Below are 23,988 nucleotides of genomic sequence, written 5' to 3' on the forward strand. Positions count from 1 at the left end.
CTTTCCAGGTCTCACTACACCCTTACCTCCTGTAGGACTTCCCTAACCCTATGAATTCACACACAGCACCTCTCCCTGTAAGCGTGGCACTTGATTTCGCAGAATCTGTGTTCGCTGTGAGGGCGCAGGCGTCAGCCTCACAGAGGAGCAGCTGGTCTAGCCGCACCCCTGCAAAGCCGGCCCCCCGGAGCTGCTCGGCGCGCACGAGCGGGAACGCCTGGTGCCGGCGCGCACCCGTCTGCCAGCGCCCGGGCTGCTCTTCTCGGGCCGCGTGTGCGAGCGGGGGAAACGGGGCAGGAGCATGGAATGATGAAACCGGCTTCTACAAAGTGAGGCTCTTTGTACCAAAATATTTAATGAATATGCTGTTAAAATAAAACCAACAAAAGAAATAGTAATACAGTTTTACTGGTTTATATTTCAATTCATAAAGTTGACACACTGGAACTACCCTAGCACAATTTCCACGCACCGAGTTTTAGATGGGCTTACAGCTGTTTCGGTAACTGAACAAGAAAGACACAAAGCAGTGGAGGGTGTGGGGGGGGGTTGCCACTTGTCACCTCCCAGATGACCTCAGCAAGCACTAGGACAGCCACTGGGAAAAGATACAAAACAAGCCAAGTATCTTGATACACAGACCAGTGCCTCTTCGAACAGCTACCTGCGCCCTGCGTGCGGAGACGAGGAGACGGTCGGTGCCAGCTGTCACACACCGCTTGATAAATGAAAAGACTCGGCGATCTTTTCTCTCTCTCTTTTTTTTAAAGGTGCTAAAACCTCCATTCCATAGGTTTGAAGTGAGAACCTGCAATCCATCTGAACAACGAGGTCTGCACGCAGCCACGCTCTGGGGAGGGACACGGGCCAGCAGGACGGGGCCTCGGCACACACATCCCACACCTGCGTTTTCACAAACACACACACACACACACAGTGCAGTGTCCTTCTCGCTTGTATGCCTTGTGCAAAAACACTAGGAACTTTTTTAGTGAGGGAACGTTTCTCAGCTCTTGTGAGGGCCAGGAGGAGGGGGAACCCGACAAACCCGGAGTGAGAGCAAGTGTCCAGAAAGCCAAATAATTAGCTTGTGCAGATCAGTCGTGGTCTGGGATTTAAACACTGTCAGTTGGGCGCACTGGGAGAAGATATTTATATATATATATACACACACACATGACACATGAAGCAAAGTAAGATTTGTCCACGTTATGATTAATCCTGTCTCACGTCGGTCAAGTCCCCCAGCCCAGCCCCGTGAAGTTTTGGCAGCTAACACTAAAGAACAACAGGAACTACGAGAGTTGCATAGAATTGATCAGAAACGTGAATAATGCCAAACCCAAAACCTGTGCATCGTGTAGTTTAACAAAACTAGGTGGCTGCAACTATAACCAGGAAACCCTCCGATTTAAAACAAAGTGCTTCTCCACGTCTGCCTGGAGGACCCTACGCTGGCACTGAAGTAGGTAAGAATTATTTGAGTTACTGATCCCTGCCCACCCCCCCAACCCCGCAATACATATAATATGTATATTAAAAAAAAAAAAAAAGATTAAAGGTTTAGAAAAAAACCAAAAGCCTGAAGGATCCCCAAACTCTGACAATGTCAGCTCAGCCCTCGGGCTAGAGAGGTGGTGACCCACACCAGGAAGAGGCCCGGGCGCTCCCACGGAGGACGCTGTCCCAGCGCGCGTGCAGAGCGCCGCTCAGCCCTCAGGCCTGTCAGCATCAGCAGTTAGGAGAGCCTGACCCCAGAGGCTGCCTGCTTCATGAGCTCTGGTCCAATGACCTACCAACATGCTTCTATGGATCTGACTTAGGTACATTCTGGTCCTGGGACATGTCACAGAATCACACATCTGGCCAAAGAAGGCAACAAAAGGTGTCGTGTTTTCTGAAGGTGTCTGGAGGCAGCCGCTTCGCTCAGCACGTCTCTTTCCCTTGAACTCCCGTTGCCGTCTTTATGGAGCTCAGTGTTCGGTTAAACCAGGTCTTCTTGGCGGCCTGTACCTCGTTTAGGGCAAGGCCTAAGTGGTGCTCCAGGTCCTGCAAGAGGAACGACGGACGTGAGCGTGCTGGCTCTGGTGCCGACGACACCGCCTCCCCAGCGCCGAGCCAAGACAGGACTTCAGCCCATTGACTCTGAGAGGCCTCAGGAAATTCCCCCAGTCTCCAACTGGCATAGAAGGATCTGGAATCCCTAGAGTTCTGGGATCGTTCCTAGTAAAGACCTCTCCATTTCTTGCCTAGTCTATTTATTAAAACAACCTGCGGACCGAGCGCCTCCCTCCCCTGTCCACCGCTTAGCACACACCAGGCAGAACGGGCTGGAGCTCCGGCTGAGACCGTGTCATTCTCTTCCAGCAAAGACCTTTAAAGTCTAAACTCCCAGGCCAGACATTTGAGGGGTCTCAGGATTCGGACCCAGAGACTCTCGCCCGCTCAGAACCCAACCCCACCCCGAGCTTCCGACACTCCTCTCTGGGCCGGCCCCGTCCTCCCTCTGCTGCGCCGCACGCCGCTCCCTGCACCGGGAATGCTCACTGTTCTCTCTCTTCTGCAGCTGCAACCCTTGTTCATTCTTTGACCACAGCTCACATACTGCTACCTCGGTGGTGCTTTTCCTCATTGTCCTGGACAGTCACACAAGCCATATCTTAGCTTTGCAACCCCAGCATCTAGAATGGGGCCTGGCAGAGAGCAGACGCCCAGTGAATGTGTGCCATGTGGGAGACCAGGCCCTAAGCTCAGTCCTGAACTCGGTCCCTTTCACAAACAGCGCTTAGGGCCCACGCTGCGCTCCATGAGGCCGCTCATGGAATTGGCCACACAGGATAAAGATGACCAAAGTCGGCCCCGATTTCCTCGTCCGGAATGGAGGCTCAGATCCATCAGTAACACGTCCAAAGTCACAGAGCTAGTTAAGTGATGAGAGCTGGCACTAAGAGGTGGCACTGAGGAAGTCCTCAGACACTGCCGAGCCCTTTCTGTGCTGTGGGATTTAGACTTCAAAGCAAACCGCCAGATGGGGCCCTTGTCATCTCCATTTGCAGATGAGGAGCCTGAGGTTAAGGAGGCCGAGAACAAACCCACGTCACAGCTGCTGACTTCCAAGCAGGTCCCTGCTCCACCGAAAAGATTCCAAGCTTGACGGACAATTCTCATTATGAGAAAGTCCAGTTCACGACAGGCCAAATACTAATTAAACACCCACTGGTAAATAACAAGTAATCGGGCTTCTTCCTAGAAGGATTATGGCCAAAGTTTAAAAGGGGAAAAAACCCCACCCGGCAGACGCCGTTTCCGGGGTCTGCAGCCCCCGGCGCGGGCCGGCGCGTACCTGGATCTTGCACTCGGCCTCCACCAGCTGCAGCTTGGTCTGCGCCAGCTCCAGTTCCATCTCCCTCAGCTGGTTCTTCAGCGTCTCCTTCTCTTCGTCCGTGTCCTCATCTAAAACTTCCTTAGCTGAGCTCATGCCCTTTATGCGACCTTCTTTGTTGAAAAATTCCCGGCAGCGCTCACAGTCGTCCACTTTTTGCTGAAAGGGAAAGTCCGATGTGAACGGGTGAGGAGAAGCGGCCCGGCCCGAAGGTGTGGGCCCCTCCTTTCTGGGGAGCCGACAGCCGGCTGCCGGGCTGAGCACCCCGGCTCCCGGAAAGCTGTTCCCTTGGGAACCGGCAGATACCCGAGTGGGAAAGCCATGCAGCATCCCACACTGAGATCAATCAGAACGTTCTTAGATCATGGTCTGGTTATCTCACGTCCAAGGAACTTGGTTAAGAAAAGGAAGATGCGGTGGTGACTGAAGATTTATGTACAAAGATTTTTCACTGCAGAATCAGAGACAGAGAAATAATGGGGGGGGGCGGTTAACTATCCAGCCACTGCGAGAAAATTAAATATATGCTGGGCTGCATCTATACAAGGAAGTATGTAGGCAGCCTCTACAAAGTGTGGAATTTTTCATAACATGGTAAAATGGTTAAATGCTGAGTGAACCAGGACACAGAAATGTCTGTAAAGCACGGTTACAAATAGACACCACATTTCATTAAAATAAGATGTCCCTGACTGGGAGAAACCTCATTTCATGTTCCTCTAAGAAAATATTCTGCCAATTAAGCCACTTTATTTTGAGAGAGAGAGGAAGGGCAGAGGGAGAGGAAGAGACAGAATCCCAAGCAGCCTCCACCCCAGCACAGACGACAGGAGGCTCACCCGGGGCTCGATCTCACAACCCTGAGACCGAGACCTGAGCCAAAATCAAGAGTTGGATGCCTGTCTGACTGAGCCGTCCGGGCACCCCCAGCTACACCACTTTAGAAGGCCATCAGTTATAAAATATGTCCCAATTTCAGGACGGAAACTTGAAAAAAATGCGTATCTCAGAATGACTAGCATTTTGTATACTGAAATAAGCAGAATGAGCACCGAAAGAACATACACCAACATGTTAATAACCATATTATCTACGGGCAATATAATTGTAAGGGTTTATTTTCTTACTCTTATTTTCAAAATTTTCTGCAATGAGCACTGCTAGTTTTAGAATCACATAATAAATTAGTAATAAATTACATTAAAAAACAAAATCACCACTGCTAGTTAAACACTGCTTAGGATGGAGGCCGGGTCTTGTTCCAGGTAGAATGGTGACGTGTGTGAATAAGGCCATGAGCCCAGAACTCTCCCACCTTCGTCCTTTAGCAAGTTACTCGCCGTGGAGTAACTGGATGAGCACCGTGCTACGGGGGCGGCTGACGGAACAGCAGTGGCTGCCAGGGTGGCTCAGTCGGTGAAGCATCTGCCTTTGGCTCAGGTCATGACCTCAGGGGTCTGGAATGAGCCCTGCGTGTCAGGAATCCTGCTTCTCCCTCTGCTCCTCCCTGCACTGCTCATGTGCACTCTTGCTCGCTCTCTCAAACAAATAAAATCTTCCAAAAAATTTTTTTTAAATTAAAAAAAAAAAAAAAAAAAGGCACCAAGTTATAAAAGCCCCTGAATGGGAAACCGAAACATTGAAAACTGAAAGTCCTCATTGGATTTGGATCCATTACAAGGAATTGAGCCCAGAGACAGAGCTGAGTGCCCTTATTTTACACCACGTGGGGAGTGACAATGACACCACAGGGTCCTGACCTCTGCACCCCCACCCTGAGCCCAACTGCCGCCGGCAGGCCTCCTTCACCCGCACAGCACCGCAGTGATCACCTGCTCTACTGACATCTGCAAATCTCGGGTCACTTTTTGTGACAGTCACGTCATCCAGACGATGTTACGTGAGGAAAAGGGCATTTGTATTTCGAGATCTAAAACCAGAGCTCCCGGGTTGCGTCGTACTCCCTTCCAGAGGAAGCCAGCAGAACATTCGTTTTCAGCCCCAGAGCCAGGCCACGACTGGCCCCTCGTCAAGTACACGCAAGCTTCTCTCACTTTTGAAATCCAAGTAAACCACCCCGTTCCCAAAATCTCTGGGGCTGAGCAAAGCACAGTGAGCTAGCTGGTACAGAACAGAAGCTCTTTGGTAAAGGAAAACTTACCCGAATTTTCTCAATTTCCACTTTATTAGCTGTCTGCTGCTTCTCCAATCGTTCACTTAACTGAGAACAAATCTGAAGAAACAAACAAAGCGACAATCTCATGAGCAATGTCGGGCAGAAGCTGGGCCTGGGAGGAATTCTACGGCGAAGCGGAGTGGCCGAGGACGCGTGGTGGGAGGGCGAGCCCAGGCTCCCCTGCTCTGCCGCCTCCGGTTTATAGACACTTGACAGCCTCACGAGCCAGTCCAAGATCCGAATTTAGGAAAGAACAAGACCAGTTCAGTTACGTTCTTAAAACTCACCCCGCCAGGGAAAGGAGCGGTTCTACAGCATGTGACCGCGCGTGAACACGAGGCCGGAAGGACAGGGTGGCTTTCATTTATTAAATGCCTGTTTATAGGCTGGGCACTATGCCAGGCTCTCTACAGACCTGATCTTATGGAATCCTCTCGACAGTTCTCTGAAATAGTGATAGTTTCTCTGTGTCAGCGCGGAGAAGCAGTGAAGTCACTTGCCCAGTGAAGTCACCGGTCAGTGTAGGTGGCAGGTGGGCGTGGAGGGGACACATTTATCCAGACAAGCAGGGCTTCCAGAAAACACGCCCACTTACAGGCTGCTCAGACTCACCTGCTTGTAGTCACCAATGATAGAACTGTTTTTTCTAATCTCAGATTCTGCTTTGTCAAGTTCCCGACGACACATTTCTTTTAACTGCACACATTTAAAAAAAAAAAGGAAAAGGAAAAGTGAATGTTTTAAGGGAAATATAAAGCCCTGGCACTGGCCGCTTCATTCTGGGCTTTCCAAAAAGTACCTGACTACTCTGGCAGGGCTGCATTTCAACCACGTGGTCTCGATGCCAGGAGAGGGGGAGAAAAGTCAAAACTCCCAAAAGATCAAACCCCATTTTGGAATGGGGCTTTTGCTAAGGTTCCTCCCTGCCTGTGAACTTGAGCTGAGGAGGCAGCACAGACCCAACGGACTAAAACTCTTCAGAGGACTGTTGTGTCTTCAGAACAGAGACAGGGCCTCATCGTCTCTCACCTCAGGCCATCCTACCAGACACCAGAGAGTGTCACCATCATGGAGAACCACGGGGGGAAGAAGGGGCTTCCTGCAGGGCATGCAGCATACTGTGTCCCCAATGACTGTGGGGAGCTGGCTCAAGACAGGCTTTCCAGAGTCTGCTCTGTGGGGGACAGGCAGGGGACGAGTTTCCTTCTGCAGAAATGCTAACTCTCTATGTCACATCAGGTTGCTGACACACAGGAATTTCTCTTGTCCCAAGGAAGGATGGGCTCTGCCCCAGTGTCTCCTCTTACGCCCTAATTATTAACTATTACACTTTACGCAGTAACTAGAAAAAGTCTTGGGAGAGAAACTGAAGCCAGCTGTCTCTGGTTCCCCAGTGCCAACAGGAAGCCGCCAGCTGGACTCGAGACTCTCAGGCTCGGACAAGACACCGAGGCGCGTGGGAGGGGCAGAGCTCCCCTCACCTGGGCAGACTCCTCTTCCAGCCGCCTTTTCTCTTCTTCAGCATCGATCAACTTTTGTTTAGTCATAAGCAACTCCTTATTGAGTGCATCTGCCTTCTCTTCAGCCTGAAACATGTAAAAGACGCTGTCACAGAACAAGAACTGAGAACCAGATGGGATTTGAATTGCTCAGGACAATCCCTTTTTAATGTGACAGAGAAAGTGAGCCAGAGAGCAGAAAGATGCCAGAGGTCACACGGAGACTGCCTGGCCCAGGCTCCTGCACAGACATCACACGGGACAGTGGTTAGAAGCTCAGCCTTTGGCATCAGACAGCCTGGGCTCAGCCCCCATCGTTCTCTGACCATGTGCCACTTGGACAAGTCACTGAGAATCTTTCTGAGCTTTCGGCTTATCATCTGAGGAATAAGGCACAGGAAGGACTCAGCACAGTACCTGGCAGACAGTAAACACTCAATAAAAGGTAGTGGTCATGACCACTAACAGTAATAATAAATCCTGGTTTTCTTCCCCAAGACTCAGTATTTCCTCTGCTTCCTCAAACAAGGTCTACACTTCATTCTCATCACGTGATAAGGGAGGCCGCCTCTTTCCTGGCACTCACTTACCATGATCTGAAATGGCCACACCCCAGTTCTTTTTGAAAACATGCAAAGGTCTGGTGGGCAGATTTGGTGACCTAAGTGAAAATGAGACACTGATGCCTGACGCAGGAGCCCCTGACACTTGGCATTCCATGGATAACCGAAGATGAGCACGTCAGAGTACAGCCACAGAAACGGGGCCAAAGCTCCTGGAGTTCCACAGCATCAGACAGAGAGAGTCTCTGCCAGCTCCTTATACACAGCCCTCTTTTTAACAATGAATGGAGGTGGATTAAACAGTCTCTGAAATTAAACCGAGCTTCTGATGTCACTACTGAAGAGGTGTCACGGAGCCCCTGCACTTTGCACCACACCGCACTTGCTCTGAAGTATCTTCTCTGGGAGGAGCAGGAGCGGCAGGGCTGGGGCCTTACACGCAGAGTGGAGGACGGCTTGCTAACACGACCTCAAGTGGCCATGCGTTATGGCGAGTTGCACACGTGTGCAGTGAAGTGGGGTCTCAGAGTTAGTTAAGGCCTGTCCTGTCTGGGCTGTGGCCTGTCAGCTCCTTCTCTACCTCTAACCCAAGAAACAATGAAAGGAAATGAGAATCGAAAAACAGAGGAAATATCTAGTAAGGAGAACTAAGTCCTCTTACAGATTGGTTTTTCTTCAATCTTTCTCCTCTCTCCGCGGACTCCCTTGCCATCTCCTGAGCAGTGCTCTGGAGCCTGAGCACACGTGCGTTCCCTCGGTCACCCAGCACTACTATCACAGTAGGGATTCCGAGGAGTGTGAAAGAGCCAGGTTACGAACTGCGTCTCTGAAGTCAAGTCTTCCCTGCACACCCCGGTTGCCCTCAAGCTCTCAGGGCGCACACAGCAGAGCTATGATCTGCAACCCGATGGTGTGACGTTAAGTCCAGTGTTTGTGCCATCTCGCCAAGAGCTGATGACTCTCAAGGCTACGTGAGTGGGAAGTGCACAGAAGTTACTAGACTGGCCTGACCAGTGTCCCCTCAGGGCACCACACTCCCTGCACTCTATCTGCATGAGCATATGAAAAGGGAGCATCTGGAGATTATATAAACACAAATCCTGACTTCCACTTCTCCTCATGAAGGACTAACAGGAACCAGATTTATCCTCCCACTGCAAGCAAAAAACTGGACACAGTGTAGGAAACTACTGTTTTCAGACAGTGAAAACAATACATGAAGAACTGTGGTTCCTGGGAGAAAGAAAACAAGATGAGTCCCACTATCACCCTGGGTTTCTACCTAGGGGCACATTCTGAACTAAGAAGGAGGGTGAAGGGTTCCAAACAGAGCATGTCTCAAAAGGTCAAGGAGGCAGAGTTAAGGGACCAGGGATGCTGAGGTGGTTGGAAGCTGGGGGGCAGAGGCCTGGAAAGAAGAAAGCTCTGAAGTAGCTAATAGGGTAATAGCGGAGATAAACTGAAAATATGAAAATACCCAATTAAACCAAAGAAGACAGAGAGGTGCCTGCCTGTCAGCTGGAAGAGCGTGCAACTCCTGATCTCTGGGCTGTGATTTCAAGCCCCATGTTGGGTGTAGAGATTACTTTAAAAATAAGTAAATAAATAAATAAAAATCTTTAAACCAAAGGAGGCAGAAAAGGAGAAAGAAAAAGCAAATGCAACAAATAGAGAACAATAAGCAAGGTGGCAGACTTAAATCTACCATATAAATATTTACATTAAATGTAAATGGTCTAAACATTCCAATTAAAAGATTATCAGACTGAATAAAATAATCAAGACCCAACTACATGCTGGCTACAGAAAAACAGTTTTAACTATAAAGACAGAGATAAATTAAAGGTCAAAGGATGGAAAAGGATATATATTAGGCAAGACCATGAAAGCTGGAGTGACTATTAATATCAAAATAGATTTCAAAGCAGAATACAACTATGGACAAAGAGGGACATTTCATAACAATAAAAGACTTGCTCCACTGAGAAGGTGTAATAATCTAAAATGTATAAATAAATTCAAATTACAGAGAACAAAAACTAAAATAACTGAAAGATGAAATAAATGCACAATTAGAGACTTCCTCACTGTCCTCTCAGTAAGCAACAGAAGAAGTGGAGAAGGAAAACCAGTACATTCTTGGAAGATTTCAATAATACTCAACCATCTTGACCAAATTGACATTTATAGAACGCTGCACCCATAACAACAGAACACACACATTTTCCACCTGCAAATGGACATGCACCCAAATAGATCCTAAGTTAGGCCCTAAAATAAGCATGAGTATGTTTCAAAAAGATTAAAAACAGAAAGGATACGTACTCTGATCAAAAGTGAATTAAATTATAAAGTAACAACAGAAAAAATTCTGGGAGGGGCACCTGAATGGTTCAGTTGGTTACATGTCTGCCTTTGGCTCAGGTCCTGGGACCTGGGATTGGGCCCTGTGTCCCACTCCCTCCTCTGTCCCTCCCCTCTACTTGTTCTTGCTCAAAAAAAAAAAAAAAAAAAAAAAAAGTGATTGAGTTTTGGGAAAAATCCCTAATAGTTGAAAATTAAACAACACACCACTTATCAATTAACAGGTCAAAGAAAAACCAGTAAGAACTGAATGAAAATAAAAACTTAATATATCAGAATATCAGAATATGTGGAAGACAGCTGAAACAGTGCTTCAGGGACATTTATCACTTTAAATGCTTATTTTAGAAAAACAGGGTGTAGAATTAATGATCAATTAATGATCTTTCTTTTGAAGATTAGCTAGAAAAAGAGCAGGGGTGCCTGGGTTGCTCAGTTGCTTAAGTGTCACACTCTTAATTTCAGCTCAGGTCATGATCTCAGGTCATGGGATCAAACCCCAAGTCTGGCTCTGCACTCAGTGGGGAGTCTGCTTAAGATTCTCTCTCTCTCTCCGTCCCTCTTCACTGCATGTGAGCTTGCTCTTTCTCTCTCTCTAAAATACATAATCTTAAAAAAACAAAAAAAGATTAGCTAGGAAAAGGAAAAAATTAAACCAAAAATAAAGTTACAAAAAAAAAAAAAAAAAAAAACCAAACAAACCAAAAAACAGAAATCGATGAAACAAAACAAATAGAGAAAAAAAAAAAAATCAAACCAAAAACTGGATTCTGAAGAAACCAAAACACCTGATAAACTCCTGGTCAGATTAAGGAAAAAGGAGAAAAGACACAAATTACTCATATCTGGAATGAAAGACAGACTATCTCAACAGATCCTATAAACATTTAAAGAGTAAGGAAATAACAATAACTATACCAATACCTTTCACAACTAAAATGATGAAGTTACCTGAAAGACACAATTATGAACACAGAGACAAGAATTAGAAAATTCCTATATCTGGAAATAAACTGAATTCATAATTAAGTAATTTCCCAAGAAAATTCCAGGCCCTCATGGCATCACTGGGGAATCAAAGATTTAGTCAAGGAATAACCCTACATAAATTCCTTAGGCAAACAGGAGGGAACACATCCCAGTTCATTTTAGGTCATTATTACTCTGCCACCAAAACAAGACAAAATGTTAAGGAAACTCCAGACAAGATACTCCTCATGAACACAAAAATTTTAATACAAATAAAAATCATAAGGGAAAAAAGGAAACCCCAAGTTTGCTAAGGAGGCAAAGGTTGGTTTACATTGAAAACTCAAATTACATCACCATATTCACAGAATTAGGAGAAACAGCAAGTAACCATGTCAACAGATGGAGGAAGAGCATCTGACAAAACTCAACACCCATCACGACAAAGCTCAGTGCAGAGGAAGAAAGGAGAACTTCCTCAAACTGACCTAGGAAAACCCCATAGGGGATGGCTGGAACAAGGCGATGATGCCCACTCTTTCCATTCAACACTGTTCTGAAGATCCTGGTCGGTGCAGGAAGGCAAGGAAAAGAAAAAGGCTCAAAAGACTTGAAAGGAAGTAAACTGTCTTTATTCAGAGATGAACTGACTGTGTATATGGAAAATGCTAGACAGTAAACCAAAAAAGCTACTAGAATTGTAAGTGAATTCAGCAAGGTCATAGGACAGAAGCTCATGTAATCAATTTTATTTCTAAGGACTAGCAATAAACAATTGGAAAACACAATATCCTTTACAATAAATTTAAAAAAATGTATAAGTCTTGCTAACTGAAAACTAAAGAATGATGCTGAAACTGAAAAAGACCCAAATAAATGAAAATTATAACCTATTCATGGATTGGAAAGTTCAATTATTATTCAGATGATAATTCTCCCCAAGCTGACAGGTTCAACGCACCTCCACTCAAAATCCCAGAGGCTTTTATTTCTAGAAGTTGACAAACTGATTCTAGTACTTATAAAGAAATGCAAATGACAGAATAGCCAAACTATTTTTTTTAAAAAAGAACAACAAAGTTAGAGGACTCCCAGGACCTGATTTTCAGATTGTAAAGCTACAGGGATTGAGGCCCTGCTGTTAGCGTGAGGATTCACATACAGATCAATGGAGCAGGCATGGAATTGAGGAGACCATCCACACAATTGATTTTTGATAAAGAAGCCAAAGTAATTCATTCAGGAAAGGTCTGCCAGCTGTCCACAATCTCAGATCTAGGGTGCAGTGTAGCCAGACTGTAAATCTCAGCAGGTGGGCTCCTGAGTATTTCCCTCACCTTGATTACCCTCAGTTTAGAGAGTGTGCCAGAGGGGACTCACGTATGGTCCTGCTGGCCCTATGCAATGGCCTCATGCAGTGTTAGGTCTGAGCAGGACTCCTGCTTCATAGAGGCGACAGCATGGCTAGGCTCACCTAGGGTCTCTGTGGCTTACTAGCAATCTCCTGTGTAACAAAAGTGACATAAAACATCAACTGAAAATTCAAAGAGTGTTCTGGAATCCTGGTAAGGCACACACCAGAGTTTTACTCTGGGATACAAAAAGGGAAAAGCTGGAAATAATGAATTTCTTTCAAAAACCTGACTGAAAGGGCACCTGGGTGGCTCAGGTCATGATGTCTGGGTCCTGGGATCGAGCCCTGCATTGGGCTCCCCACTCATCAGGGAGTCTGCTTGTCCCTCTCCCCGTTCCTTCCCCAACTTGTGCATGCTCTCTCAAAAATAACAAAAAACCCCGAGTCCCTGAAGGCCAAAAAGAAAAAAAAGGGGGTGAGAGAACCCCATTCCCCTCGCTTGAGAACCTAGCTTTCAGTGATAATTCTAAACAGGAGAAGACAGACTTGGAAAGGGACTCCAAACCTAGTGTGGGCAAGGTGTACCTTAGCACCATAGTAGCCAGCCGGAGGAAGAGACCCCAGTTTGAAATTCCTGAGCCCTAAGGGGAGGAGGGGCCCTACTCCTCTGAGCCGAGCGAGGAGTGTGAGCTCTGGTGTCAGGCCACTTGGGTTTTAATCTGAAATGTCACGCTATACCGCAGTTTCCTCATCAGTAAAACAGGGATCATACTGTATCCCTGACATGACATGGGTTGTTTTGGGCACAAAAGCTCTTAGAGCAACGCCTAGAATTCAGTAAGTGCCCAGAAAATGTTTGCTTGTTGTGTGTCACTATCTGTGTTTCTGATGTAGTTATGACACCAGATCGCAGCTTCCTGTTCCATATTTATTTTGGAGACAGCAGGGCATTGTAGACAAGCCTGGGGCATTCCAATCAGTCAGGCCTGGGTTAGATTCCTGGCTCTGCTTTCTCCACGGCGCCTCCATCTCTCTTTGCATCTCAAGCTCATGATTGTTACAAAAATCCTCATCCATCCGTGGGGCTCATGTAAGAGATACTAGATGTTAGCCAAGTGCTTCTGACAGTGCCGATCACAAAGAACATCAGGAAAGGGGAATTCACATTATTTTGACTATTTCTCACTCCTGGTTATCAGGAAGGTTAAAGGACCTAGCACTTCACTGTGTCAAGATAAGGCAACTTGCAAAAAAAGGTTCACACCATTTAGGAGCAGACTTCGAGAACATGAGAATCCGTGCCCACCCGCAAGAGGGGACATCAGTGCGACCGCTGGGCCTGGCAGGGGACAGTGCAGCAGCTCACACTGAACATCCACCTGGGGTCTTCGCTCAAGTTGCCTCTTCCTACAATTTTTTGAACACAAAGCTCCTATCCAGGACCCTGTTCTTTTGTCTTTTTCACCTCCTTTCTGCATGATTCCCAGCTGCTGTGGAGCCACTTTCGGGGCGCACTGTGGCCTGGCTTCAGTGGTTGCTGCTCACAGTCAGCCGCCTCCCTCCACGCCCTGGGCAGAAAGGCCTGAACAGGAGGAGACGACTTCTAGAGCATTCCTACCAAGAACAGAGGGCATGCCAGGACTCTGCACCAGAAGGCAGGGACTCGAACCTAAGGGCCAGACTGTGGTGAACTAATAAACAGTGAGAGCTCCTGGTTCCAGTTACTGAGGGCTAATGACCTGGAAACTGCCTCCCTTCCAAAGCGGAAAAAGCCTCCTTCTCAGTCACACGCAGCGAGGCGCAGCTGACAAGCAGAAGAATCAGCGCGGCCCGAGGCTGGCTGTGTTTGGTGGTGCTTCTCACATTCACCAAGTCATGTTCTCCCTGTGCCCGGGGACACAGCTAATATTCCACCTCCCCACCTTTTGCTCTACTTGAAAGGACAGTAGCTGGTATTAGAATACGGGTCTATTCAGGGCACCTGGGTGGTGAGGTTGGTTAAGCGTCCAACTCTTGGTTTTGGCTCAGGTTGTGATCTCAGGGTTGTACGACTGAGCCGGGTGTCCGGCTCTCCTTCCTTCTTCCTCCGCCTCCCCCACCTCTCCCTGCTCCGCACTCTCTCTCTCTCAAATAAATATTCTTTTTTCAAATAAATAAATCTTTAAAAAAAAAAAGTCTACTCAAAACTCTATTTCTTTTCTTTTTTAAAAAAGATTTTGTTTATTTGATAGATCACAAGTAGGCAGAGAAGTAGGCAGAGAGACAGAGGGGGAAGCAGGCTTCCCGCCGAGCAGAGAGCCCGATGCAGGGCTCGATCCCATGACCCTGTGATAATGACCCAAGCTTAAGGCAAAAGCCCAAACCAAGGGCCCAAATAGGTGCCCCTTCACAGCTCTATTTCTAAAGAAAACAAAAACTGGTAGATACTGCCATCTTGCTCTCTTTTCATCTAACGTGTGAACACTTTGAGAATCTAATGAAAGCACAGACTTTCAAAGAAATACAGAACACAGTATTTTCCTAAACATTTGGTGGATGCCAAGGGCCTTGTGAAGTTCACAAATCTTATGGGGTTCAATACATCCCACAAGTCCCCTATAAGCCCTTAACAGCCTGAGCCTCTATCTAGAACCCTAGGAAACCAATGAGCAGAACAGTAGTCTTAGGAGTCTGACAGGGAAATATATGAGTCAGATGTTGGCAAACTACAGTCCATGTGCCAAGTCCAGCCTCTACCTGTTCTTGTAAATAAAGTTTTATTGGAACACAGCCACACTCATTCCTTTACTTATTGTCTACGGCTACTTCTGTGCCAATGGCAGGGTTTGATGTTGCCACAGAGACCATCTGGCCCACAAAGCCTAAAATATTTACTATCCATCCCTTCAAGGCGGAAGTTTGCCAACTTCTGACCTAAACGATGAATGAAAGACCACACGTTTTCAAAGGAAGGCTGCTAGCATAGAAAATGGACAAATACCCTGCCAGGAAAGCCATCATCTTGAACTTTTTAAGATTAGGAGGAGCAAAGAAAGAACAGCTGCCAGCTGAGATTACCGGTGAAATCGCAAGCTGCTCAGGCCCCGAGCTTCCTGACAGCCGGCGTGCTTATTCCACAGGCACCTACCACACAGGATAACAAAATCTCTTAGGGAAGGTAAGTAAAGGATAATGATTAAATGCTACTGCCAACTGTGGGAGCATAAGAATTAGTCAAGGCCTGTCATCAAACAGTGCTGGGAAAGGAGTTCAGGGACAGCCTGTAGAACAAGAGAAGAGTGTGTGGGAAGGAGGGCTTACCAGAAAACCCCTGAAGGAAAAGGAGGGAAGCAACAGTGACACGAACAAATGATTTTGCAAGAGGGACACTTTACAGGTGACACACTAGGTCAACAGATATTGTGACTCAAGGACCGTATGTGATAAAGGGAGACGCTAAGAGTTTCAAAATAATCCATCCCTGGCCCTGTCAGACTCACGTTATCCAGGTCCTTCCGCAGAGCAATCTTGCTGGTCACCAGCTCATGGGCTAAGTCATCATTTTCCTGTTCCAACCTCATGTTAGCTTCTTGTAGACGCCGGTTCTCCCGCTGAAGAGTAGAAAGAAACCAGTTACAGACGTGTAAAAATCAGATGGAGATGATAATTTCTCATGGCTAACCCTCATGGAAGTGATGGAAGGAGTGGCTGGTCCTAATGTGCTAGCAAGCAACAATTTCTTCTTTTCTTTCTCTGACCAGAAATACTTAACTGGCCCCAGCGACCTTGCCAAGCAGCTACTTCTGATTAACCATAACGAACGGCCACTGTACTGTAACAACCCAGGCAGCTGGTTTAAAGCACAACAGATCTTACTTTCTTACTTGCAAATTCAAACTGAAACTTGAACCTACAAACAATGGATCTGAATTTTTAAAAGAACTCAGCAAACCTAGCTACATGCATGATTATAGGAAATGAAAGGCTAAAAGCTCTTCACACCGACCCAGGACAAAAGCAAACGAACCTCAAATCGCTCGATAGGGTCTTCTTGTTGGGCCTGCTGTTCCCTCATGGTGTGATACTCTTTTTCGTATTTTTTCAACTTCTTCTGACTAATCTGTAGGATAAACCATGGCACAAATTAAAAAGCATCAGAAAGTGATACGTGTCTCAGGGCCTGTGCTGACCTGGGCATCTTCAGTCACTGCGGGAGTGGTGTAACCCCACAACCTCAGCCCTGAGTCCTGTGGTCCCTGATCACCACCCGCCTCCTCCGCCATTTTATTGTGCCCACACCAGCACTGCTGCAAGTGCTTTCCATCTGTGACCTCAGGATACCTCGACAAGATACAGTTTATCATCCTCATTTTATAGGCAACTTAATGGAGATTTAAGGAGGTTATGTAATTTGAGCAAGGTCACTCAGTTAAGACGGGAAGATCTGGGAGTGGAGCCCAGGCAGCTAAACTCCATGCAAAGTCCAAGCTGTACTCACCTCACTACCCTATACCTATCACTTTCCCTCTCTACTACCTCCTTCTGTGCAGCTATCTAACAGACACAATTCTCTCTACCCTTAAAAACACCATTCTAGGGGGACCAGGGTGGCTCAGTGGGTTAAAGCCTCTGCCTTCGGCTCAGGTCATGATCCCAGGGTCCTGGGAGCCCGAATCAGGCTCTCTGCTCAGCCTTTCTCTGCCTGTCTCTCTACTTGTAATCTCTGTCAAATACATAAATAAAATCTTAAAAAAAAAAACCAAAAAAACAAAAACACAACAGCATTCTACCAACCACTCCACTTAGCTGCTCTTCTGCCCAGCAGACTACTGTCCTCTTGCTCTCAAGCTGCTTCTTACCAGCCACAGCAAACCACAGGCGTATACGTTTCACTTCCAGTGCTTCATGGTCTCTCTTCAATCTCTCTAAATCAAGCTTTTTCTGACTGCTCAACAGGAAGACTCTCTTGAAGGTCACTAGCGTTTTCTTTTTCACTCCATCCAGTGGGTCCCAACTCTCCCCAACTAGACTTCAAAATTCCTGCCTTTCCTTCTTTAACATGACCAAATGACTCTTCTTCCCTCCAAAAAATCATCTCTCTCTTTATTCTCTCATCTCTCCTTCTACCTTAGCAGTCCCCTGCCCCTGACCTTACAGGCTAGCCTGTTTTTTCCTTCAATTTGAACATAAACAAGGGCATCCCTTTAAGTTGCAACTCTTACTCTTTTGATTCCTTCCTTTAAACCACTAACTCATTCCCTTTGGTATCTTTTAAATTATACTTTTAAATACTTGGAAACATACAAAATAGAAAAGTGCTAAAACCAGTATGCGCAGCATAACGACTGATTAGAAAGTGAACACTCACTGCTTCCCGAGGCTTTAATATAATCAGCACAGCACTTCTGGCTCACAAATCTGACTTTCAGTTCTGGGTCATTAGGAATCTCAGAACTGGGCTCGTCTAACTTCCTTATTTTACAGGCAAGAAACGGAGACCTCGAAAGGGAATGGGACAGCCCCAAGTGTACAGCATCTCCAGTCTCTTGTTCCATGATTCCCTTTCCACCTCACTGCAGCTGCCTGCTGTTTCCCTCCCACTGACTCTCTGGACACTGCCCTTGTCCGATGTTTACAGGTATGCCTCAATCAAGAGCTTATTCCTGGAGTCTGGTTACTGCCTGTGGGCAGGCGGCCAAGAACATAACACTACGCCCTGGCTGCCGTCTTTAGAGAGATGCCCATTAAACACTTGGGGTGAGGCCATAAGAGAGTGACATCTTTAAAACCAGATCTTCTGTGGTTTAAGGACAATGCTGGGGTAAATGTTTATGTACGTAAGTGATTCACAAAGGAAGCACCTAAATAAAACATTGATGTGATCAGTAAATTTATAAACAATCCTAACAGATCAATAGTAGAGGAACAGACAAAAATGAGGTCTGTGGGCAGCAAACACTTCTCCCCAGAGTTCTCTGCGCTCAGTATGGGTAACTGATCAGGGAGCAAGGAGGTTAGGAGGCCCCCTGGTACTTGATTTAAAAAAAAAAAAAAAAAAGAGTTGACACCAAATCCTACAAAATCCTTCTCATGAATCTTTACCTTCTCATTCTCATGATGGAGTAGGGAAGAGCTATTTCCCCCCCAATAAACATACATTATAAAAGGCTGATTATAAAGTAATTTCTTCTACATTTTCTTACCCCTTAAGATAAATGCCTCATTATCAGAGCCAAAGGGCTGACTCTGCCTCAACAATGTAACAGTATTATTGTACACTGGGTACCTGAGAGACGCAAGACTCTTTACACATGCTACCACATTTGGTTCTGACGTTTTCATGATAGAATACAGGCATTTCTTTATGTACTTCCCACATTTTCCAAATTTTCTGCCTTGAGCATTATTTATTTTTATAATTAAGTGAACAAAATAGGGGCTCCTGGATGGCCCAGTCGGTCAAAGCGTCTGCCTTCAGACCTGCTTGGATCCTGAAATCAAGCCCTGCATCAGGCTCCCTGTTCAGTGGGGAGTCTGCCTCTCCCTCCGCCCCTTCCCCTGCTCACATTCTCTGTTGCTCATTCACTTCCTCTCTGAATTAAATAAACAAATAAAATATAAAATAAATGCTATTTAAAAATAATTATTAATAATTTTAAAATAATCCTGGTAATTGTTCTGGACTTCCCTAAGGTACCTTCTTGCTCATTTCTCCAGGCAGTGGCCCCTACCTGTGCTTCTGAGTCAGTCTTCAGGGGCCACCCCTCAGGACCAGATACAAACAGAGCTCACCATCTTCCTCACTGGTCCGGAGGTCTGACTTCACCAGCTCTGGCTTGCTCTCCCATTTCTCATCCTCACTTATTCCTGGTCTCCCCCTCTCTTCACCACCTTATCCCCCACCCCCACCACAGACCAAAGATAAATAAAACCAACGCTGCTTATTATAATGGGTTCACACCTGATCCTGACTTTTAGAGCATGAGTGGCTGTATGCCAGAGCCAAGTAGTTCAGGCTTCCCCTGAGGAATGGACCCCATGAAAAGGCAGATGCCTGATACCTAAATGGGGAACCGATAGGTACCAGCTACAAAAGCCACAATTCCAGCCTCCTTACTAGGCTGCAGCCCAGAGAGACCAGTACCTGTCAGCCTGCCTGTCCCATTATCAGTGCCCTCCCCAGGCCAGAACTGTCTCATTGTCGTCCCCTGCCCATGCGCAAAGAGAGGTTGCCCATGCGCAAAGAGAGGTGCCCACAAATGCTTGTTAAATTAATGAGAAAGGACCCCCTCCTCTTCTTTGCATCGACCTTTCTTCTGAACAGAAATGGTAACCACAGTGAACACAGAGCGCAAGCCTGGTCCCCTGCCTGAACAACCCCGTCCCTGGTTCCCTCCTAATCACCTCTCAGAGACGAGCTCCAGCACTGCTTTTCTGAACCCCTCCCTGGCACTTCTTCCCCCTTCCAGGCCAGGTCTTCGCTACATATTCTCATAACATCAAGTCAATTCCTTCATGGCACCTGTCCAAGTTCACAATTATTTCTTTATGTCCTTACTTGATTTGTCTGTCTTCCCACTGGGAAACATGCCCCATCTGTTTGGCTTACCCCACATCTCCACTATCTAGCTCAATGCCTGGAACATAACTGGGGCTCAATAATCAGATGTCGAACAAATCAAAGTCAATGGCCTTCCTTTTTACCTAATAAGGATGCAGCAGGACATTTGTTTACCCAACAATTGAGCAGTGTTCCTTGTGAGGCATTAGTGATACAAAGATGTATAAAGAAGACCATATGCAAGCTCCGCAAAGGTAGGAACTTTCGTTTACTATAAAATTCCTAATGCCTCGAAGAGACTGCAAGCATGGAAACACTCAATGAACAAAGTCCCCACTCTTAAAAGTCTAAGGTTCATTTTATTGGTCTCTTACTTATACCAATAACATTTTAATTGAGTTCAGGAAGAAGGGAAGCTACAGGCACAGTCCTGAAGCTCTGAATCATACCTACCATTAGATGAAAGGCTGTGAAAGCCTATCAGAAGGCTGTGAAAGCCACAGCCTCACACACAGAGGTATTTTTGCCCTCAAAGACGCTTAGTTTTGAAATTTGTTCTGTTTAAATGTACTTTCAGGGGGAAAAACCTCTAACATAATTCCCTGGGATAAGGCTATGTTTGTAATTTAGGTAAAACTAATTTTATGTCCCATTGCAATTAGTACATTGTTTCTTAACACTGTTAGAGACAGTACTATTTTAAAAGTCTCCTAAAAGCCATGGTTCCCATAAAAAGCACTGTCCCGGGGCACGTGGGTGGCTCAGTGGGTTTAGCCTCTGCCTTTGGCTCAGGTCGTGATCTCAGGGTCCTGGGACTGAGCCCTGCGTTGGGCTCTCTGCTCACGGAGAGCCTCCTTCCCCATCTCTCTGCCTGCCTCTCTGCCTACTTGTGGTCTCTCTCTAATAAATAAATAGATAAAATCTTAAAGGAAAAAAAAAAAAGCACTGTCCCCGTAAAAAAGCATAGAAGCCAGGGCACCTGGGTGGCTCAGTTGGTCAAGCGCCTGCCTTCAGATCAGGTCATGACCCTAGGGTCCTGGGATCAAGCCCTGCATCGGGCTTCCTGCTGCAGTGAGGAGTCTTTTTCTCCCTCTGCCTCTGCTCCTCCCTGCCTCGTGCCCTGTATGCTCTCGTGCGCTCTGTTTCAAATAAATAAAATCTTTAAAAAACCCTAAAGAGCATAGGCGTTAACTCTGCCCCAACCCTACACCAGCAATAAAGCATTCTGCAAACCATTTGAGAGGACTCATGAGCTCCCTGAGGCCACCCACAGTCTCAGGTTAAGGAACCCTGAATCAGAGAGAAGGTGGAGGCTTGGACCATGCCAATCTGGTATCTTGGTAGAAGTATGTATTTTATCCCAAACACTTCTCTTTCGCTCACTGGTCCTTTATCTGTTATAGGAATTAGATAAGGCTCTCTTAAAACATCGCCAGGAGAGCTGGTACTGACCTGGTAGAGAACATGAGAGAGCGGCCACTGACATGGGTGGGAGGGAAGTGGTACAGTCTGTAATGGAGAGCTTGGGTTTTGCAGGTGGACGGACCCAGGCCGGAGCCCTGGTTCTGCCACTGACCCACTCCGTCCCTGAGGGTGAGCTGCCTTACCTCAGCTTCAGTTTCCTCATCTGACAGAATTCCAACAGTCCTTCTGAGGACTGCTGTTAGGAGGACTGCATGATAAAAACACATCAAAAGCTCAGAAGAGTGCCTAGCACATGAGGTCTTTTTAATGAAAAGGGTGGTTATTAAGTGTTATTATTAATAATACCTACATTCTTGTCCTGACTCAGAGACAGAGTTACCCTCTGAACATGTGCTACAAGCAATGAGCCATTTAAACAAGTCGATTCAACACAGGAGAGCAGGAAATAGATTGTGGATAGGAAATGGGAGCTGATTTCCAACTCTGGCTTAAGAAACCATTGCAAAGGTGGGAATTCTCACTGGGCTGGAGTCACAGGTAGTCCAAGAAAAGCGGAAGGCTGAATGTTATTAGTAGCTCTGCATGGCAGGGGTGAAGTTTACTGTGCAGGGGGGTGGGTGGATATGGAGATGTCTGGTATAATGAGGAGATCTTGAGCCCCAAATCCTCGCTGCTAAATAAAGACATCAGACATAAGTCCATCTTCCTTTTTCAGACTGCTTGTAACAGGGACTTCACTTTTTAGTTACTGATTTAAAAATCCCGAGACTTACATGGGACTTTCAAGATAGTAAGATACCTCTACACCTATTTTATTTAATCCCCAAAACAACTGTCTGCGATCACCTCATTTTACTGATTGGGACTCGAGACCTAGATAGGTAAAGTGACATGTCGAAAGCCAAGGACCCAGTCCATTAGCTTGCAAGAGCTGCAGAAGAACACAAATCTGGGGTGATTCTTGTTTCTCATCCATCTCTGTAATATGTTCAACACTGAGCAGAGTTCTTGGCACGTAAGAAAATCTACAAATGTTTGTTGCTGTGAACGGACTTAAGGAAAGTCGGTATCTGGGTAGAGGAGGTCAGAACAAATGAGCATGGATGAGGACAAAGACAAAGATCATCAACAGGTACTTTTTACAACAGTTATTTTACAGGTATCACCTGGCTTCTCTTTCTCTAGCCCTGTGGCCTTAACCTACCTCAGGTAACATGGCAGAGGCAGAGCCAGGGTGAGAGCCAAGGTCCATGGGACTCCAAGGCCTGCACTCATAACCACTTGAAACAAATCAACATCCTATTTAATTTCTGAGCCCTTTTATTTAATTTGTTTGAACAGTTCAGGCTCGAACTCCCTCAAAGATCACTAAATAGAATTAGGCATTCTGATTCTCCCATCAGAGTATTTTTCTAAAATGCAAGTAGCGAATAAGTAGCACAGAATCCAAACGAGATAAAAACCAAGAGAGAACAGCTTATTAAAATAAATTAAGGCAGCAGTGGGCACTGCTACCCTTATATGACAACCAGCAAGAGTTCCTGCAGAAAAAAAGAGCTTTCACTCAGAAGTTTCCTCATGAAATTCAATCTAAAAGGTAGAAAATAAGTACAGAAGTAAAACTGCAGCCTGGTCTAGTCCTAAGGAAAACTGAACTTAGCTATACTTAGCTACAACTGAGTTAAACTGACAGAGACTGCACTTACCTGCCACTACAAGACAAACATCACCAAAAATACAAAGGGCCCCTCTCCCGTTCATTCAATCCCTCCTTTACAGAATGGTACACTGAGGGTAAGCACTGACTTTAGTCTGAAATTCCTGGGATCTAACCCCAGCTCCATCACTTACTAACCTTACACTTCTTGAGAGTTTTCTTCAATTCTTTAAGCTTAGTACATGCATATGATCACTGTAAGGATTAAGTCACTATGTGCAAATATTACGCAAGATTACGTGAACACATTGAGAAAACAACACTGATGAAGCCATGGCAATCACAGAGTTTAAAATACTCACACACACTAATATACAAATGATCAGAGCAGAGGATGAAGTTCAGACTAATACTTCTTTCAGCTCCTGAAGAAAAATATCCCCCCAAAGCAAATATTCCCAAATGCCAGGCTTTTCAGTTTCTATAAATAGCAAATGGTTAGGATTACATTAATTTGGAGACACTGCTATTTGGTTTCTGTAATATCTTTTTCTACAAGTAGTCTGAAGTCTTGCACATTCACTTTAAGTTTGAAATAACACATCCCAATGAAGCAATCAATGGTTCAGAAGATCCATTTCACCTTAGGATTCCAGAGTGAAAGGATCCAAGTTTTCATTCAGGTTTGCTCTAAGAAACCCATTGGCCATCTCTGTTATGGCTCTTATTTCTTCTGAACTAACCTAAACCTTACATATTGGACTTGCTCTCAAACATCTCAATAAAAATCCGTTACTCCCTTATTTCTTGAATCAAAAAAATTTAAGACCTACAAATTAATTTTTTCCGCATTTTCTCCCTCTAAACACGATGCGTGGCCCATTTATGAGTATAAAAGGGGGGCGCCTGGGTGGCTCAGTGGGTTAAGCCGCTGCCTTCGGCTCAGGTCATGGTCTCAGGGTCCTGGGATCGAGTCCCGCATCGGGCTCTCTGCTCAGCAGGGAGCCTGCTCCCCTCTCTCTCTCTCTCTGCCTGCCTCTCCGACTACTTGTGATTTCT

The 23,988-nt window shown here is 46.0% G+C and overlaps 1 protein-coding gene across 4 annotated transcripts in view; it reads right to left on the reverse strand.

Annotated features, from left to right (window-relative positions):
* Positions 1 to 392: 392 nt before the first annotated feature.
* The window catches only part of RABGAP1 (RAB GTPase activating protein 1), a 155,140-nt gene continuing 131,544 nt past the window's right edge, over positions 393 to 23,988 (reverse strand). For all 4 annotated transcript variants that reach the window (XM_044264953.1, XM_044264954.1, XM_044264955.1 and 1 more), the window contains exons 20-26: positions 16,314 to 16,406; positions 15,787 to 15,897; positions 7,040 to 7,144; positions 6,171 to 6,254; positions 5,544 to 5,615; positions 3,344 to 3,541; positions 393 to 2,049 (exon numbers count right to left, since the gene is read on the reverse strand). In XM_044264953.1, the coding sequence (XP_044120888.1) occupies positions 1,927 to 2,049; positions 3,344 to 3,541; positions 5,544 to 5,615; positions 6,171 to 6,254; positions 7,040 to 7,144; positions 15,787 to 15,897; positions 16,314 to 16,406 (786 nt within the window). In that variant the 3' untranslated portion in view covers positions 393 to 1,926. The remainder of the gene's footprint in view (positions 2,050 to 3,343; positions 3,542 to 5,543; positions 5,616 to 6,170; positions 6,255 to 7,039; positions 7,145 to 15,786; positions 15,898 to 16,313; positions 16,407 to 23,988) is intronic.

This window comes from Neovison vison, chromosome 9, assembly GCF_020171115.1.
Source record: "Neovison vison isolate M4711 chromosome 9, ASM_NN_V1, whole genome shotgun sequence".
NCBI classification, from domain to species: Eukaryota; Metazoa; Chordata; class Mammalia; order Carnivora; family Mustelidae; genus Neogale; species Neogale vison.